The 18923-nt window shown below is 64.8% G+C and overlaps 4 protein-coding genes across 4 annotated transcripts; 1 reads left to right on the plus strand and 3 right to left on the minus strand.

The window, feature by feature from the left end:
• Positions 1–3: 3 nt before the first annotated feature.
• LRRC26 (leucine rich repeat containing 26) lies at positions 4–2388 on the minus strand. The gene is made up of 2 exons (XM_049632184.1): positions 1285–2388; positions 4–1190 (listed from the first exon to the last, which is right to left on the minus strand). The coding sequence occupies exons 1-2, from the start codon at positions 1958–1960 to the stop codon at positions 901–903; spliced, it is 966 nt and encodes a 321-aa protein (XP_049488141.1). The 5' UTR covers positions 1961–2388; the 3' UTR covers positions 4–900.
• Positions 2389–2981: 593 nt separating this feature from the next.
• TMEM210 (transmembrane protein 210) lies at positions 2982–4060 on the minus strand. Its single transcript, XM_049632208.1, has 4 exons — positions 3925–4060; positions 3665–3800; positions 3419–3454; positions 2982–3229 (listed from the first exon to the last, which is right to left on the minus strand). Exons 1-4 carry the CDS (start codon positions 4010–4012, stop codon positions 3028–3030), a joined length of 462 nt encoding a protein of 153 aa, XP_049488165.1. The 5' UTR covers positions 4013–4060; the 3' UTR covers positions 2982–3027.
• A 1991-nt stretch (positions 4061–6051) lies between these two features.
• ANAPC2 (anaphase promoting complex subunit 2) lies at positions 6052–16725 on the minus strand. Its single transcript, XM_049632198.1, has 13 exons — positions 16572–16725; positions 15686–16308; positions 14558–14690; positions 13382–13556; positions 12868–12987; positions 12393–12510; positions 11258–11439; positions 10765–10906; positions 10396–10471; positions 10104–10307; positions 6930–7059; positions 6490–6725; positions 6052–6380 (listed from the first exon to the last, which is right to left on the minus strand). The coding sequence occupies exons 1-13, from the start codon at positions 16674–16676 to the stop codon at positions 6168–6170; spliced, it is 2457 nt and encodes an 818-aa protein (XP_049488155.1). The 5' UTR covers positions 16677–16725; the 3' UTR covers positions 6052–6167.
• Positions 16726–16767: 42 nt separating this feature from the next.
• SSNA1 (SS nuclear autoantigen 1) lies at positions 16768–18540 on the plus strand. The gene is made up of 3 exons (XM_049632219.1): positions 16768–16895; positions 17368–17567; positions 17993–18540. Exons 1-3 carry the CDS (start codon positions 16844–16846, stop codon positions 18098–18100), a joined length of 360 nt encoding a protein of 119 aa, XP_049488176.1. The 5' UTR covers positions 16768–16843; the 3' UTR covers positions 18101–18540.
• The last annotated feature ends 383 nt before the right edge of the window (positions 18541–18923 follow it).

Genomic DNA, 18923 nt, shown 5'->3' on the forward strand with positions numbered 1-18923 from the left:
CCAGTTAGCCCGGCCAAGGACACTGATGGGTCCTGCTGCTCGGGAAGGCCTGAGGGAAGCCCACCCGCCCAAGACTGCCCACCCTGGGCCTCCCGTCTGTCTGTCCGCCCTGCTGCCTGGCGGGCAGCCCCTGCTGGACCGAGGCTCGGACCAGAGCGGCTGAGGACAGGCCAGAGCTGAGCTGGCTGGGCAGGGCCACAGGGCACTCCGGCAGAGGCAGGGCCCTGGGGTCTCTAAGCAGTGGGGAGAGGGGCTAACCTGGCCAGAGGGGCTTGGAGCAGAGACTGAAGCCCCATCCTTCTCCAGCCACTACCAGAGCCACAGTGGGGGTGCGAGGCCCCGACTGGCTGGGTCACCCCCTCCTCCAGCGCCTGCTCCTGGAAGCCTCAGCTCCACCCCTCTTTTCTGACCCATTTCCCTTCTCTGCTTGACCCTATCCATCCAGCTGGCCCTGCCCGTCCCCCAGTGGCAGACTCTGACCCTCAGCTGGCAGCTGCCTCCTAGGAGCGCGCTGGGGTTCCCCCACTGCCTCCGACCTTCTCCAATCCCCACGAGGGCTGGGCCAGCTATTCGCGTCCTCCAGCCCGCAGCCCAAGATAGGCTCCCCGCCCCCGCCAACCACCACACTGGCTCGGGACTGTCCTCAGCCCTGCCCGCCAACCTGTACAGGCCCAGCCCTTCCCGTGTCGAGCGCGTGCCTTCCCCATGCGGCCCGTGCGCAGCCGCGCGCTGCCCCTCCGCCCGGGGGCCCGGCGCGCGCCGCCCCCTGACCCGGTGTGTGCAGTGGTGATGTCTAAAGGAATGTCACGGAATTTCTGTCTGTGTCGCTTGTTGACCCCTGCAGGGGGGAGTGAAGAAGGGCAGGGGACAGGGGAAGATTCGAGAACGGCCATGGCCCGCTCAGTCCTGAGCAGCGGCCGCGGGGCTCCCGGGGCCAGGGTCCAGCGCTCTCCTCAGCGGGCCGAGGGCGGTGGGGCGGCAGCGGCGCATGCGGCAGGCGGTGAGCACGGAGCCCAGCGCCAGGCAGGCGGCCAGGCTGGCGAGAAAGGAGACGGGCCCGAGCGCGTAGACCACAGCCAGGTCCCGGGGGGCGAGCCGCTGCGCGCAGTGGCTGAAGGCGGCGTCCGTTAAGGCGGTCAAGGGTCTGAGCGTCAGGCGCCCTGGCAACACGCAGAGCAGCGTCTCGGCCTCTGCGGGACACAGGTGCACAGTCAGGTGGCGGCGGCGGGGACCGTGGCCGTGGCCGTGGCTCCCGGCCCGCCTACCCCCACCCGGAGGGCTCACCTGGCGCCGGCCGCGGGTGCCGCCGCAGCCAGGAGCAGAGCGGACGCAGCGCGCAGCCGCAGACCCAAGGGTTGCCGCGCAGGCGCAGTGCGCGGAGAGCGGGCAGGCCGGCCAGCAGTCCCGGCGCGAGCGCAGGCAGCTCATTGTCCTGCAGGCTGAGCGCGTACAGCAGCGGGAGCGCGCCCAGCGCCGCCGGCTCCAGGCGCGCCAGCCGATTGCCTGCCAGCGAGAGGGAACGCAGCGCGCGCAAGGGCGAAAAGGTGCCGGGCGCCAGCGCCTCCAACTGGTTGGCGCTGAGGTCGAGCTGCTGCAGCGCGCCCAAGCTCCAGAAGGCTCGCGCGTGCACCCAGCGCAGCCCGTTCTCGCGCAGGTCCAGGCGCAGCAGCGTGCCAGCGCCCACGAAAGCGCCGGGCGGCAGCGCGCGCACACGGTTATGGTCCAGCAGCAGCGCGCGCACGCGCCGGCTCAGGCCCGCAGGCACGGCGGGCAGCGCGCGCCTCGAGCAGTTGGCCTGGCCGCCCGGCGCGCACGCGCACGCCTCCGGACAGTCCGGGGTGCCTGGGGTTCCCGAGGAGGTGGCCGCGGCCGACAACTGGGCCCAGACTGACCACGGCGACAGCAGCAGCAGCAGCAACATCGGGGACGGCCACCGCGAGAGGGAGGAGAGGCTCCGCATGGGGGCAGAGCTCAAGGCCTGCTGCCCGTGCGTTCACGTAGCCAGTGCGTCTTTGCCGCGCCTGCACAAATATTAATTCTCCAGCCCGAGTGCCGGCAGTTCCTGTTCCACGGCTGGTCCCCGCGCCCAGGGCGGGGGCTGGGCGGATAGCCAGCACCCTGCACTGCCAGCCACCTGTCCCGGAGCCGGGATCCTCTTGGCTCTGTGCCAGCTGCGGCTGTGAGAAGCCCCACCTCTCCTCTCCTGGGGCATCCACCACCCTGTGCCCCCCTTGAGGCCTAAGCCGCTGAATGACCCCCCCACACACACCCATCAAACTCATGGATGCCACGCATGGAATGGGACCCAGGGGCCTCACTGCTCACTCGTCCCTGCCTGTCTCCTGCCCAGCAAAGTGACCCTAGCACACACACAGTGGGGCCCCCCCCGCACCCCCCATATAGGGATGGTCCCATCTCCACAGTGGATGTTTGGTGGGGTCAGGAGTACATGATGGGAGCCTGAGCCCAGGGGATAGGCTGTAGGGTGGAGCGGGGACTGCATACCTGAGGCAGTGGAGACCGTCATGTCTGCCCTACCTGGCCCTATGAGGATTCTCCTAGAACCTCAAGGAGACAGTGTGGGTAGGGCACAGGCACCAGCCCAAGTTCTCCAGTCAAATGCTGCTCCCTCTGGAGTCACCAGAGTTGCACATCCTGTCCTGGGGTTTTCCGGGGTGGGGGTGGGGTGGGCAGGGGCCCAGGAGCCATGCCAACTTCGTGGGGCAAGGCAGCAGGACGATGCCGGGAGGAGCCAGACGGAGGCCATAGCAGGAGGAGATGGAAACACCAGGGCTGTGGCTCCTGCCCTGAAGGGCAGACAGCGGGCACTTGTGCAGGCAGCGCACACTCGCGCGCACACACACACACACACCCGCCATCCAAGATGAAGGAGATGACCTAGGTGTACACAGACCCCTCCCCACCCCTTCACGCAGCCGCACAGCGGCTCTAGGAGGAGCCCGCAGAGAGGACAGGGCAGAAGCACTAAATACCGTTTAATTCTCTTACCCTAGGCTGCCCGCAGCCCTACTCAGGTGGGGGGGTGAGAGGGGACGGCTCCTCTAGAGTCAGAGTTGGGGCCATCGGGTCCATGGGGATGGTTATGAGGCCGTGAGCCTCCAGGGGAGGCATCAGGGAGACCTCCAGGTCAGGGTCCGTGAGGTGGGACTCCACATGCAATGTGTGCAGATCCGTGCGATCTTCCTGGACCCCGAAGTGCCCCACCATCCTGCACGACACGGGCTGGGTCAGGCTCGTTGCAGGCAGTCACCAGCACAGGCTCGCGAGGACTTGACCCCCTCCCAGGGCAGGCCTGGCTCTCAGGTCAGTGCCCCTGATGCATCTGCGACCACACCTCCCAGTGGGGCAGGAGCAGGGGCACAGCTCCCCCGTGGGGTCCTCCCCTGAGGTTACTCACCTGCTGTCCATGTGTCTGCGGGAGGCATGTTCATGTCTGGGGGACAAAGGAAGGCGTGAGTCCTGGAGCAGGGGAGCTGGCCCCCAGGAGCCCAGAAGTGCCCCTCCCGCACCCCCACCTCTTCACAGCCCAGTCCGGGAAATAGCGTTCCCCAGCTCTGGCTGACATCTCACCTGGGGCAGAGGCCCCTCTCCCAGCAAGGCCCCGTGGCCCTCACCCACCCTGCCCGCCCCAGGGCCTACACACCTCTTGGCTCGCATGGCACCAATTGCCACGATGACGAGGGCACAGAAGCAGCTGGCACCAACGCCCGCCAGCACCACCAGCAGGGCAATGAGGGCCTCGCGGCTGAGGCCGAGGCTGCACTCACAGTACGTTCCAGCTGCAGAGACAGGGCCCGTGTGGCCGAGGGGCCCTCGTCACCTGCCAGTGGAGGGCCCCCGGGGCCGCCCCTCACCCCAGGAGGGGCCCTGGCTGGGGCGGGGTTCAGGGACCGGAGGAGGCACCTGCAGCAGGGATGAGCAAAAGGGACAGACATATCAGGCCGAGAGGGCCGCCAGCCAGGCAGGAGTCAGGCTGGGGACAGGGGGCCATGTCCAGCCCCCAGCCCCACCACACACCTCTGGACGGAACCCATTGGAAGGCGCTGACCTCACAATAAGGCTGTGGAGCAGGGTGGGGTGGTGGGGGAATCGGGGGTCTGGGAGGTGTGTGGGGGTGGGCAGGGCTTCAGCCGGAGCTTCACTTGAACTTCTGTGTGGGAGCAGAGGAGCCCTGGGCAGGCAACCCCCGGGGTGAAGCAGGTAGGGTGGCTGGGGGCCTGGGAGCTGCTCCCCAGTGCCCTACTGGATCCAGCCTCAGGGGATGGTGCATTACAGGGAAGGGGGTGGAGATCACCCTTAGGCTCTTGGGATAGTGGAGACAATGACCCGGAAACCCTGGGGGGGCCCTCAGCAGACAGCGGGAGGCCTCTGTTTCTCAGGGACTGTGACAGCCCAGGTGAGGCCTGGGCCCCAAGCTGACCTATGCCACCATCCTTCCCCCAAGGCTGCCAGGAGCAGCGGCCAAGAAGGGGCAAGGCATGGGCCTGTGCTCGCTGCCCTCCCTCGCACTGGCGGTCTCGGGGAGGATCCCGCCCCCAGCTCAGCAATGCCGGAGGCCGGAGGAACCGTCAGGCTCTCCAATCCCCCAGGAGGTGGGGGCGCTGCCCACAGGCCCTCCCACAGCCACAGCCGCTAGGCGCTTCTGGCTGAGAAAAGGCTACAGGTGGCATCTGAGGCTCCCAATCTGTATCATTTATCAGAGCCCCCCTGCCCTGCTCTGAGGGCTTCTTCCTCTGCATCTTCCTGCCTGAGGGACTGAGCTGCAGGCTGGCATCGTGGGACTTAACCTCAGCCTCCTCCCTGGCCTCGCCGTCCAGAGGCCTCCTCCCTCCTCCCCTAAGAACCTAGGACAGCAAACCACACGGGTAGCAGGGGGAGCTGTCCCACACCACGGATGACCCCACAGGGCACCAGGGGCAAGGGTGCAGAGGGGCCCTGGCTGACTCCTTGTCATTGGGGGGGCCTCCCTGACTCCTCTGACACAGGTGTCTCCTCCTAGTGTTGAACCCTCCTTGGGGATCAGCCAGCAGTTTCTGGGACACCTCTGTGCCTGTTGTGTGATGCTGTGACCCAAGATGCAGCTTTTTTGTTTTTCTCACATTTCGTTAACAAACCCAAGTCCAAAGGGACGTGTGCCTGTGTGCCCAGGAGCTGCCCCGCTGCCCCGCCAGACCCGTCTAGCCGGTTTGCATCCGGGTTAGGATGACGGAAGTAAACTCAGCCCCATGCCAGGTGACCTTCCGCCTGGAGGGAACGGTGGGTGTTAGAGCCTCTGGGCCTCCAGCAGAACTCAGAGAGAAGCGGGAAGCCCCTCTCCTAGTGACCACAGCACAGCAGCCTTGGTGGTGGGTGGAGCCCGAGTGAGGCAAACACTGGCTCGCCAGAATCCTGGGACTGCTAAGGCTACGTGCCTAGTCCTACCGCTCGTTCTCCAAACCCGTGGCCAACAGGACACTCTGGAGTGAGAGGGGGTCCCGTCAAGGACTGATACCAGGGCCCCAGGGGAACAGGTCAAAGTGGAGAGGTGGGGGCAGGCACTAGAAGACAGCCTGGCGGAGGGGGCTGCCCAAGGGTGTCTGGGGGCAACAGGCAGGACTCCAGGCCTGGGAAGGTACCCCGGGTGGGCGGGAACAGGACGCCGGAGGCTCGTTCCAAAGGGCCTTTGTTGCCCAGGAGGCTGGCACCACCAGCCAGCACGGAGCCTCCTGCACCGCAGGCTGTGGTGCCCAGTGCTTCTGAAGACCTCCAGCCTGCGTCCAGCCAACGCCCTTCCCTGCCTCCCGGACCTCAGGGGCTGGGGGCGGTGCCAGGACCCCTCGTGTGCTCCAGGGACGTCCACGTGCCAGGACCGTGGGTCTGGAGCCCGGTGACAGGTGTGCAGGCAGGGCTGGGCCCGGACACTCGTGTGTTTCCCCGCACCTGCTCCCAGGGAGCCAGGCCCCGCTGGGCTGAGCTGGAGAGGCCGCTGTGAAGGGCAAACCCGGACCACACGCCCGCGATGGGCCCACAAAGCCACCAGGACAGGGAAAGGATAGAGAACCATTTGCTTTACTCCGCACTCCGGGGGCCGGGCAGGGGCACGGGGGGGCACCCGCCCGGCCACCCTCCCTCCGTGGGGACGTCGCGGGAAGGGCGCAGCGGGAGCGTCAGCTGCAGCTCTTGGGCAGGCGGTAGACGCCGGCTGAGTAGACCAGCTGCTGGTCCCTCACCTTCTTCTGCAGGAAGCCCTGGAGCTCCTGCAGGTCGATCTCGGCCAGCGCGGGGCCGGTGACCACGAACATGCGCAGCATGCTGTAGATTCGCTCCAGCGACAGGCTCTCCAGGTTGGTCAGCATGGCCTGGATGTACGTCCAGAAAAGCTGGGGACACAGAGGCCAGGCCGGCCGTCAGGCCACCCCCCGCGCGGCCACCGCACCAGAGGCCGAGCCGGGCCCCCGCCCCCGCCCCCGCCCCCGCCCCCGGCCGCACCAGCAGCTCCTCCTCCTTCTGGTCGGCCTGGGAGGCCATGCCGGAGTCGCTCTCGTCGTCGCTGTCGAGGAGCACCATGCTGTCCCGGTCCTGGGGCCGCTCCTCCTCCACCACAGAGAAGGTCCCGGCAGGCTCCTCCCGCAGCACTCCCTGCTGCAGCCACACGGACATGCGCCGCCGCAGCAGGGCCACGGGCATCTTCACCACCTTGCTCAGCTCCTCCAGGGTCCAGCTGGCTGCACGGAGCGGCCGGGAACACTAGCCACTGGGCCTCGTCGGCCCGCTCACCTTCCCAGGGGGCAGCCCCAGGAGGCCGAGTCCCGCCCCCCCCCCCCCCCCCCCCCCCCCCCCCCCCCCCCGGCCACACGGAGCAGTGCCTGGCACTGGTCCCCCCCAGGAGGCAAGGCTGGGGCAGGCCAGCCAGGGGCCAGTGGGTTCACCTTGGTCCTGGAAGTAGAGCAAGACCACCGCCTGCACGGGAGTCACTGCCACAGACAAGGTACGATCGGCCAGCTCCACGTCCATGGTCACCAGGCCCAGGGTGTGCTTCCAGCTGAGGGTCCGCATGGCCTGGGGAGGGCCGCAGTCAGCACGAGCAGCCCGGGGGCCCGGCCGAGCCCAGCCGAGTGAGACTCCGCCACCTGGCACCGGGTGACAGAAGAGCTCCCTCACCGCCCCCCGCCCCCCGCCCCCCGGCAGCGGGCAGCGGGCAGCGGGCAGCGGGCAGCGGGCAGCAGGGCGGATAGAAGACAGGGCTCCGCATCCCACGCCCTCCACTACCACGATCTGATAGGACTGAACAATGAGGGCTGCCGGTGAGTTAACGGTGTCTGGAAGACGTCCAACATCGTAACCCCCAGGACCTCAGAACGTGACCTGGGTTGGAGACGAGGCCGCTGCAGACGGGCCTAGTTAAGACAAGGTCATCCGAAGTACAGCGAGCCCTGATGTAGCTCGGTCAGCGCCCTTGCAAGAGGGAAGACAGTGTGAAGACAGGCAGAGACGGCAGGGAATGCAGCCACAAGCCGAGAAACACCGAGGGTGGCCCGCGACACCAGATGCTGGGGAGGCGGAGGGACCCTCTCCCACGGCCTTCGGAGGCGCACAGCCCTGCTGACGCCCTGACCCCTGCTCTGGCCTCCAGAGTGGAGAAAAAGATCTCCGTTGTTGCAAGCACCCGCGTCATGGCACTTTGTTATGGCAGCCACGAGAAAGTGACACATTTTGGTCCCGGGAAGGGGGTGATGCTGTAACAAATTCCCAGAAGTGTGAGTCCACGGAGCTGGGTGACGGGCAGAGGCTGGAAGAGCTGTGGGCTGCATGCCTCTAAGAGCCTGAAAGCCTGAATTGCCCCGGAGAGACTGTCGGCAGGGACACGGCCAGGAAAGCCACAAGAGGTGTCACGAGGAGGAAGAGGCCACGGCAAACTGGAGACAGTGTGGCCCTGCTATGTGGTGGCAGAATCCTGTCTGAGCACGACCCTGCTGGGCAGAAAGCACACCCCAGCACGATGAACCAACACTGAGCTGAGGAGACTCCGCAAACGTGGGAGGGATGGCCTCGCAGCGGCAGCAGGGGGGAGGCGGGGGGGGGGGGGGGGGGAGCCAGCACGAAGGCAGGGGTGCTGCTCTTCTCCGTGTGCTCTAGAGACAGAGCCGAGAGGGCACCAGAGACCCGAGCTCTGACGTGGGAGCCGACCTGCGTCCTCAGAAGAGCCAGGACAGACTGGGCGGTCCAGGAAGGGTGTCTGTGAGGGCCCACGGCCAAAGGCCTGGACGATTGGGAGCTGCAGGGAGGACGAGGCTCCTGAGAATTTTATGGCGACCCGGACTAAAACGGAGAGACGGCCAGCTGAGGAGGGCTCAGCGGGGAGAACTGCAGTACAGCGGGCCTGGCAGGGTGGGCAGACAGAAGACAGCCTTGAACCCAGAGCAGTGCCTCCACTGGCTTTTGGACTTGCTTTGAGCCTGTGACCCCCCTCCTTCCTTGAGAAGTCATCCTCTCAGAACGGAGGGGTCTGTGCCACACCTCGCAGGCACACTCTGCTTTCCCAGGCTCGCAGCTGGAGAGGGCCTGCCCTCGATGAGCTGCGCTCGGTCTCGCTCCTGCCCGATTCAGATGCTACTCAGATACCAAACTTTGAGGTGTGGGGTGATGTAAACTTGGTGCTGGAATGGCTTAAGACTTCTGGGGATGTCGGATGAATGTGTTCTGCATGTGGGAAGCACATGAATTTGGGGCGGTGGGGGGCACAGGGTGGACTGTTATAGGTTGAACTGTGTCCCTCATAGTTAAGGATGTTAAGTCCTAACCCCTGATAATTCAGAATGTGACTGTATCTGGACATCAGATTACCACTCGTCAGTTCGTTCAAGTGAGGTCATTCTAGAATAGGGTGGGCCTTTAATCCAACATGACTGGTGTCCTCGTAAGAAACGTGGACACAAAGAGACACAGGGAGAATGCCATGTGACAACAGAGGCGGAGGTCGGGCTGATGTGGCCACAAGTCAAGTGATGCCTAGAGCCACCAGAAGCCGGAAGCAGCAGGAGGAACCCTCCCTCAAGCCTCTGGACAGAGTGCAGCCCTATGATCGATCCTGGACTCCCAGCTGCCAGAACTAACACGATACACCTGCACTGTTTTAAGCCCCGATCATGGCACTTTGTTGCTGACCAACACAAGGGAGTCTTCAGTAACCCCCTCACCCCCTCAGCTCCAAAGGAGGCGACAACAGAGAACCCCACCTTGTAGGGGGAAAACGGAAGCCGAACCCGCAGTTTGCCCAGGTCACAAGCAGTAGAGCCACAGACAGGCCCTCCAGCTCCAAGCCCACGACCGTACAGCCACCACCGTAGCCTGCAGCGGGAAAGATGCAAGGCCACCAACAGAAAACACAAGCAAGGATACTCTGTGGGCTGTGTGGCCACCCACGTGTCCAACACGATCCTCAGGCCAAGAGCTGCGGCGTGAGGCAGAGACACTGTGGCCACAGGGCCGACCTCCAGCGTAGCCCCGGGGCCTGCTCCTGCCACTCTAGTATCCAGCTGGAGTCAGGACAAAGCACGCTGAGGCATGGCCGTCACATCAGGTGCGTTAGGCCTGAGCAGAAAGGCGTGGCTGAGCCATCCTCTGGGAAAGCAGCTTCTAGGGAAGCAAGCCGGGCAGTGGCAAGGCCGGGGCCGAGTCCTGGAAGTCAAATGCTTCGTGAGCAATCTGGAGACTTCTTGGAGGCAGACGCCCATGGGGCACACGCAGCCCCGACTCTCTCTGGGGCAAGCCCGGTGCCCCAGCCCCCAGTTCCGAGATGTCAGAGAGCAGACGGTGGAAGAGAAAGCCCGGGAAGGTGGGGCCACCCGATGGGGGAGAGGGCAGAAGCGGCCCGGCCCCTCCCCCAGTGCGGGCGTGCACGCACACGTGCAGAGGCTCCTAAGGGACGAGGGGAGCAGAACGGGGGCTGCGCCCTCCTGCCCCGACGCAGAGGCACGGGAGGGGTGTCGGCAGAGAGCCGCGCAGGTGGGTCGCACCCAGGTCCCGTTGCACAGCCTGCTCGGAAGGGTCGCCAGGTCGGGATGCAGCCCCCACCTGACACCAGAGGGAGGTGTGGCCCGTACCTTCAGCTTCTCGTACTTCTTGCAGTAGACCTCTAGGGCCTCCCTGATGTCCTCGGGGACCTCCAGCTTCTCGTCCTTGAAGGGAGGCCAAAACTCGCCGGACAGGATGACGGCATAGACCCCGAAAGGCGGCTGCTCCTCTACGGGCCGCTTCTCGTCCTCCTCACGGATGTTGGCATTGATGCGACGGGAGTCCGCCATGTCCTGCGGGGAGGAACGGGGTCTCGCGGAGGCCCCGGGGCCGGGCTCAGGGTGGGGCCGGGCCAGGTGGGCAGGAGCCCCGCGTGCCCACCTTCAGCATGACCTCGCAGAAGTGCATGGGAGCCTCGCCAAAGCGCAGCTTCAGCAGCTCCACGTTGCGGATCTCCCTGGAAGAACGCGTCTCTGAGCGGCACCCCAAGCAGCGCCCGTGGCGGAGCGGGCACCCTCCGCCACCCAGTGCGGGGACACCCGGGGGGAGAGGCGCGAAGTGCGGCTCCAGCCACCGAGCCCCTGGACCCCGTCCCGGCTGAGGCCCAGGGCGTCCCGGGGATCTGGTTCCCCGAGCCCCTGGGCCTCCCCCCAGGCCCCTCCAGGGTGACGGCCGAGCACGGGTGCACCTCCCCGCCGGGGAGCAGGCAGCGGTGCCCCCGGCAGCCCCATGGCGCCTTGCGGGCCTCACCGCTCAGGACTAAAGCTGAACTGGTGGAGGAGGCGGTCGGCCAGCAGCGAGCGGTACTCGTTGATGAACAGGTCCTTGCTGCCGTAGATGCTGACCAGCAGGCTGATGATGTCCGAGGAGCGCCGCTTGGAGCTGGACTTCCCTGCACAGCACGGGGACCGGCACCCATGGCATCTCGCGGGGACCGAGGAAGCACCATCTGTGCCCACGCAGGCCCCACCCTGCCACGCCCCTGAGGCCCAGGCCCAGATCCCAGGCTGGGGGCGGGGTGGGTAGGGCACAGGCCGCCCGGGAATCGGCTCTTCTAGCAAGCCGGACGGAGACACAGGCCACCGTGGGCCCACTCGAGCCAGCCAGAGCCCCGTGCAGAAGCGGGTCGGGGTGGGTGCCGACAACTGATCCCCTCAAGCTTTCGGGCACCTGTGGAATCAGACGCCTGCCTTGCCGGAGCGTCACCCACAATCCAGAGCCAGGTGGGGCTGGTGGCACTGACCTGGATCGGCATCCACAGGGTCAGGGACCCAGTCCTCGGGCTCGCCAGAGTCATCCTCGCTGTCCTGACCAGTCTCCAGGCTCGCCGGGTCTGTCTTGGACAGCTCGACAGCCAAGTCCCCCGTCCCATCCGAGTCCCCCGTCAGCCCAGCTACAATCTGCCGCACCGTGTCCTCCCGCGTCCTGCCAGATGTGAGTACCGCTGGCCTTCACGGTACCTCTCTCCGTTTGCCCACACCACGGCACCCCACCTCACCCCGGCAGCCAGCACCCGTTGGCCACGTGCTTAAGATGGGTCCATCAAACTTTCTCTCAGAAAACAGTAATACTAATCATAATAATTAAGATAAACCCCACCAGGGCGCCTGGGTGGCTCAGTCCGTGAAGCGTCCGACTTCAGCTCAGGTCACGATCTCACGGTCCGTGAGTTCGAGGCCCGCGTCGGGCTCTGGGCTGATGGCTCAGAGCCTGGAGCCTGCTTCCGATTCTGTGTCTCCCTCTCTCTCTGACCCTCCCCCGTTCATGCTCTGTCTCTCTCTGTCTCAAAAATAAAATAAACGTTAAAAAAAAAATTTAAAAAAAGATAAACCCCACCGTTTTCAGGAACACCGAGAACTAAAATAATACGGGATCTAGGCCAGGGCCTTCCCAACCAAGAGGCAGCAGACGTGAGTCAGGGAAGCACCAGATGCCTCCCAGCCCCAGCCCTGAGCCTCTACTGTCCCGAGGGGTCTCCAGACAGCGGTGCCCCAGCACCTGCTCAAACACGTCCTCTGACAGCCTGGGAGTCACTGCCGCTCAGGCACAGGGGTCCCCCCACCCACCCCGGCCTCAGCCTGGGTCTTGGTCAGCAAGCTAAAGCTGAGTCAGGGCCTCTATGGACTAGGAAAAGGGGATGGGAACAGAGAGCAGGGTTGCAGAGTGGGGTCCCCAGTGTCTCCCCATGGACGTGGTGGCACCCACAAGGCGAAGAAGCCCGGGCCGTGGCCAGGTCATGTGGCCCAACAGGAGGGACAGAGTGTTCCTGGTGTTTCGGGGGCCACAAGGACCCACGGGGAACTTGGCTGCACAAATGGAGCCAGGAGACAAGGACCCCAGGTCCGAGCAGCAGCCTGGAGCTTGGCCACGGGGCTCACCTCAGGTAGCGGCGAATGGGCTCACAAGCCACCTCCAGGATGACCATGGAAGGGTCGAGCACACGCAGTGCCTTGATGGCAGATATATACAGGGTGATGATGTCGCACGTGTTGACCCCTATGGCCAGGAGAAAGGACAGTAGTCCCAGCAGCACCCAGGAGTTGTCCCATGAGCGGCAGCGCCCTGGCCAGGTGGGTTTTTCGGCCACCACTGTGACCTCACTCCCCAGGATACCACTGTGACCCACAGGACGCTGTCCCCCTTCTCCCCTAACTCTCATGTGCTTTCCCTGGAACTTTTCAAGGTCCGAGCCCTCCCCTCACTGGGCGGTCTGCCCCAGGCCACACCCATCACTTCCCAGGACTCTCTTCAAGGGAGGATGAGGCGCAGCTCCTAAGGACCGCCCTACAGACCCACACCCTACACAGGCCCCTCGGCAGAGGAGACTGGCCTCTCGGGCAGCAGCTCAGGCACCTGGATGGAGGAGCCGCGTCTCCAGGGCAGCCTTGAGAGACAGGAGCAGCTGCTGCCTCTGGTCAGTCCTTTCCAGGCAGTATTTGAGGTCCTCGATGGCTGGCCGGGAGTCTGGGAAGTCTGTAGGAAGAGTGTGGACCCTTGCACACACACGTGCAAGCACGCACGTGCTGTGCGTGCAAGAAAGGACACAAGGTCGGCAGGGCCCAGAGGGTGAGCGGTGGCGCCTCCACTCAGTAGCGATGAGAAACACCGCTAGGTGCTTCAGGCCATCCCTGGGCGGTCACGTGCCCTCCAGCCCCCGCCCCGCCCCCGAGTGCCCAAGGACAGAGCAGGAGCACGAGGCCGCCGAGAGAATGGGGGTGGACGCCCAGAAGCACCGTCTGGGGGCCACACTGGCGGGCCCAGCTCTGCCTGGGACACCACTGTCTGTCCTAAGCGCCCCTGACCGCCTGCAGGATCTGAATGGCGAAGGCACGGGGAAGGTGGCCGCTTCAGCGGGCAGGGGGCCGACCTCGGATGATGCTGAAGAGCTCCTCGATGCGTAGGCCGGCATAGATACGGTAGAAAAACCTCTGCACGTGGCAGCGCCACCGGCGCAGTGTGTTGCCAGCCTCCGGGGACGCGGGCCTGGCGGGGCCATCCTGCAGGAATACCTTGCCGAGCCAGCCGACCACCCTCTCGATCCACTGGCGGGAGAGCACAGGTGTAGGGAGGTGAGGAGCTGAATGAACCCCAGCCCGACATGGAGCAGAGGCTACCGGCACTGCAGTCAGTCTTGGGGAGCCTCTAAGGCTCCTGGACACTAGGAGCACATTGAAAGCAGCAGGATAATGGGTCCAAAGTGGGCCTCCCAGGCCTCCCATCGAGGTGTCCCCACACCCGATGAGCACCAGAGCCCAGGCTTATCTCTAGCAACAGCGGCCCTGATGCAGAGCACGGAGAGAACGCTCACCTCTGACCCGGTGGACAGACACACCCTGGGGGCCACGTACCTGACTCATCCCACCACGCTGGGACAACGTAAGGGCCCTTCTGAGCACACACGCGTAAACTTATAGGCAAAACAGCCGCACAGAGCCTAGGATGCACACGTCCCCCCGCAAACTACGCAGCCCCTGATGACAACAGCCTGATACTCTGCCACCTGGGGGCAACGCAGGTGCCCCGGCCAGGCCTCTGGGCTGACACCCACTCCAGACCGCTGCTGTACAGACACTTGCACCCCCACCACAGCTAATCTGCGCCATGGGACGCAGACACCAGGAAGTGGCGGAGAATGACATGCGGGCAGTAGGGGCAGGCTGGACGGTCCCCTGCGGTTGGGCCAGCACCTCCCCGGCTCTAGGGAGACCGGGGCAGAGCCCCAGGGCAGAGCCCCAGACCACGCCCCAACAGCACGGGCGCCCTGAGGTCCCTCAGCGGGACACCCCAGACCTTGGCACCGCCTCCAGCCAAGTGGTTTCTCACAGACCTTGCCGAGCAGGTCACGGGCTCTTTCTTGCTGTCACAAGGGCAGGCCGGGAAGGGCCAGCTTCCACCCAGCACCAAGACAGCTTCATCCACCGGCCAGGTCCTAGCTCGTCCAAGTCCCCATACTGTGGCTGCTTCTAAGACCACTAGGGTGTCAGGCTGGCCAGAAACCTGTTCCACAGCCCCCAGGGAACAGGGCCCGAGAGGCTGTCCTTACCTTGTGGAACTCTCGCAGGAAGGAGCGCTCGTACTCGCCCCGACAGCGGTCCTCCATTCTCTCCCTGGTCACCTGGTGCAGGGTGGTGGTCACAGCCTCCGCACTGACCCGCTCCAACAGACTCAGCCTGTGTCTGGAGGACAGCCCTGCTCGTGGAGCACACGGAGTACCCTGCTCCCCCTCACACCCAGCGCCCTCTGTACCGAAGGTTTCAAGGAAAAGCTGCTGGGGAGGACAGAGCCCTGCCCTCCCCAGCCGGCCTCTCTGCCCAGGCTGAGACCCTGGCCTTGCCCATGTGAGGAGTGGGTGTGGCTCTCAGGGCTAAAGCCGCATCTCCTGAAACGTGGCTCTGAAGCAACAGCTAAATATATCACCGTCCTGACCCCGTGAGCATAGACGCCACCAGTTATGCCGTTGGGTGCAGACCCTGGTCAGCGACGGCAAATGAACTCGAGAAAACGAGAGAGAACATTTCTGGGCACCCTGCATCTGGGATGAACCAGCAAAAGCCATCCAGGGCCTCCCTGACCCTCGCCAGCAACAGGGCCCCTCCCTCAGTCCAGCTAGAAGCCCCTCCCCCTTCCCAACAGCTGTGCCGCTGCCCGCTTCACTCAACGTGACAAGATCATTACCAGCAACCACAAAGGATTAAAGGCTCACAGCTCAGAACCCAGCTTTAACGGCGACAGCAAAATCCTTTCCTCTTTAAAAGGCTGGAAAAGCAATCTGCTTGCCCAGCGTGTTAGCCTAATCCCCAACTTGTCTGGAAAGAATAAAAAAAGCAAGCCCACCTTTTGCAATTACAAGAGAGGATGAACACCATCCCTTCCCCGGGGAGCCTACAGAAGGCACAGCAGAATTCTACGTGGCCCAGAAAATTTGCAATCCCTAGGGTCTCAGAGTAAGCAAAGAGTGGAAACCCAGGGCTAGTGTGAGTGGCAGACACACACCTGTGTCCAAGACAAAACGTATAAATTCACAGCACGGGGATCCTGGGGACCCGCCCCTGGCCACACCCAGGACTATCCGGCAGAGACCCCACCCCCCAACCCCACCCAGCCAGCTGGACCCAGGAAAGCCAGCCAGAGGCAAGAACAGAGGCGTGGCCACACAGGCGTGAGTACTCACAGGACCTGGCTGAGCTGGTGAAACTGCTCCAGGGCCTGGCGGCACCAGCACTGCTGCTTGTCACTGCCGCATCCCGCGCACAACGGGCTCTGCAGAAGCCGGTAGTACCGGCGACGGGCATACCTGCTGTCCAATTCCCCCTCTAGTTCTGGGTCTGTGCCCCCTTCCCCCTTCCTCTTACTCTGCATGTAGACTCTCAAAAATCGCCCATAGAGGCGCTGAATCATCTCCTGAAAGGTTCTGGGAGTGGAAAAGAACAGGACGCCCCGCAAGGTGGTGTGGACTTTTTCCCGCAGCCCCTGAGCGCCTGCGCCCATCAGCAAGCCCAGGCGAGTCCATTTCTCCAGCAGCTCTAGACTATGCAGGTAGGGATCCAGGCGGCTCTCCAACAGGCCGAAAGCGTCAAGGAGAAGCAGAAGGCACTGGGGCTCGTCTGCACAGTTCTCACGCTGGGAGATAGTATTCCAGAACTCAAGGGAGATGTTGGCCTGCAGGTCGTTCTGCAGCACCTCTACAAACCACTCCTCCAGGACCGAATGCAGACCGTGGGCCCTCAAAACCTCCACCGCCGCCCGGAGCTCCTCCTCCTTTGGCGGCACCGCACCGCTGGTCCGGGAGGACGCCTGGAGTGCAGGGAACCGTGAGAAGGGAACACAGAGTAGCGGAGGGAAGGGCACTAACACGCGGGGAGAAGCGGGGAAAGGGACAGAGCGGAGGGGAAGCTGCGGGATTTCCGCTACCCCTCGTCCACGACGCACGGGTGCTTGGCCGACGCTAGGGAAGGGCCGCCTCGGCAGCGGAACGAACCCCAAGGTGGACGTCCTAGTAAAGCGCGCAGGGTCCCCGGAACCCCGCGCGGACCCGCTGCCCTCTTCCGGTGCCTCACCAGTCCCAACGCGGCCGGCGGCACCAGCCCGGTGCTCACGGTGTTCCAGGCCACCAACAGTTCCTGTGCCGGCCCAGGGTCGCCGTCTCGCACCGCCGCCGCCATCTGCGCCCACCAGCTCCCAGGGCTTCGCGGCGAGGCGCGCGGCGATGACGCACACGAGAGGCGCGCCGCGGTGACGTATCGGAGGGCGCGCTGTCGGAAGGCAGTGCGCAGGCGCGAACGGCGAGGCGCTGGCGGCGGTTGGAGTGGTCGCGGCCCAAGTGGCGACCATGACCCAGCAGGGCGCGGCGCTGCAGAATTACAACAACGAGCTAGTCAAGTGTGAGCGGCCGCGCGGCGGGGTCTGCCGGGCGGGCTGGGAGGGCGCGGGGCTCGCCGGCGTGCAGGCCGAGGCAGCAGCTGGCCCGCAGCGCGCGGCCGAGTGGGGTGCATGGTCCGTGCGTGGGTGTCTCGGCTGGGAAGGCGCCGGTGGCCGTCGGACCTGCCCGGCGCACGGCCGCTCTGTGGCACGCACCAAGCCCTGGGTATCTGTGGAGAGAGCCAAGGAACGAATGGCTAGAGCACGCACTGCCGCCCGGGCGCCACGCCCGCTGGTCCGGTGCGGTGCTTTCTCTAACCCCGAGAACCCCTGGGCGGTCGGAGCCTGGCCTGGCGGCGGTGGAAGGTGGCCGAGCCAGCCCCGGGCCTCCCGCCGCCCTCTCCTCCTACAAAGCAGTGGGCTCCAGAGTGGCAGGGGTGCCGCCGTCCTTCCTGCCCTGGGTCCACAGCGCCTGCCCCGCTCGGCCCACTGTAGGCATCGAGGAGCTGTGTCAGAAGCGAGAGGAGTTGTGTCGGCAGATCCAGCAGGAGGAGGATGAGAAGCAGCGGCTGCAGAGCGAGGTGAGGCAGCTGACAGAGAAACTGGCCCGAGTCAACGAGAATCTGGCGCGCAAGATTGCTTCTCGCAACGAGTTTGACCGGACCATCGCAGAGACAGAGGCTGCCTACCTCAAGGTGGGGCTCGGGGCCGGCAGGAAGCCTGCATGCCTGTGGCCTGCGGGGGGTGGCCTGGGGGCGCCCACGGGCAGAGGCGACAGGACTACAACATGGTCAGGACCACTGTGGGATGACAGTGGGGCTGTCAGTGGGGCCTGGCACGCCCCAAGTCCTGTTCTGTGCACCGTAGTTTTATGGCCTGTCCCAGACCACGGGCAGAGAGCGGCAGCAAGGGCCAGAGCTCATCTCGTCTGGCTTCCCAGGGTGCAAGGAGGGGGGCTTTGGGCTAAAGGCTCTGCTGACCCTGTCCGACCCTCCTGTCAGGGGCTTCCTCTCCCTGCTTCTGCCCCAGGCTTGGCACCGGCTTGGTAGGAGCAGAGCTGGACTGTGCGAGCCTTCTGACGAGAGGGATAGTGACAGCCGTCTTGTGTCCCCGTTTCCAGATCCTGGAAAGCTCGCAGACTCTGCTTAGTGTCCTGAAGAGGGAAGCCGGGAACTTGACCAAAGCCACAGCCTCGGAGCACAAGAGCAGTGGAGGCAGGGAGAGCTGAGGAGGCCATTGGTGGGGAGGGGCCTGCCTCCCACGTCCCTCAGTGGCTCGATCCCCAGCAAGCCTGTCTTCAAAGCGTCTTTATTCTTCGTGGTAGCAGCTGCCTCCTTTCACTGTCTTGGGTGCCAAGAGGCAGTTGCCCAGCTTCACCTGCCCCAGGTGACAAGTACAGCCCTGGGTGCAGCCCACCAGGCGGGGGTCCTGACCCTGTACTCATAGGATATGGGAAGGACAGGCTCTGGGTGAGTTCCGCTCGGGGCGGAGGTCCCCTCACCCCCGCCCTGGGCTGCCAGAAAGACCCTGCTCCCTACTTTCACCAGCATGGCAGCCACCTCACCTCGGTGCCCAGGCCAGGGGAGCAGGGGAGGGGCTGGGGCCCACCCTCTCAGAGCTTGCCCTGGTGGCCTATGACTGTCAGTAAAGATTGTCTTTGTGAAGGTAGCTTACTGCCTGTGTCCTGTGTCCTGCGTGTGGGACGTGGGACTGCTGCACAACCCCAGAACCAATGTGAGCCCAGCTATATGGCTTCTTGGCAGAGGAGGGCCTGGAGTGGCTTTCCCTGTGCAAGCCTTGTTGGCTTTGGGGACAGAGTTGAGGGTACCTTGAGCATTCCCTGGGACCTTGTCACCCACCCTTTCTCCCCACCAGGGCTGCTGGCCCCCTGCCCCCAACTCCAGCACTTAGCCTCCCCATTGGGTGGTGTTCTGCCTGTTGGTCTTGGTCTGTGCGATGCCCTACTCCCCAGCAAAAGGCCTGGCCCAGGGAGACGCTCTCCAGCCAGGGCTGTGCCCCAGCTCCAGGATTCTAAACTTTGCTCCAACCCC

The sequence above is a fragment of the Panthera uncia genome, chromosome D4, assembly GCF_023721935.1.
Source record: "Panthera uncia isolate 11264 chromosome D4, Puncia_PCG_1.0, whole genome shotgun sequence".
Taxonomy (NCBI): Eukaryota; Metazoa; Chordata; class Mammalia; order Carnivora; family Felidae; genus Panthera; species Panthera uncia.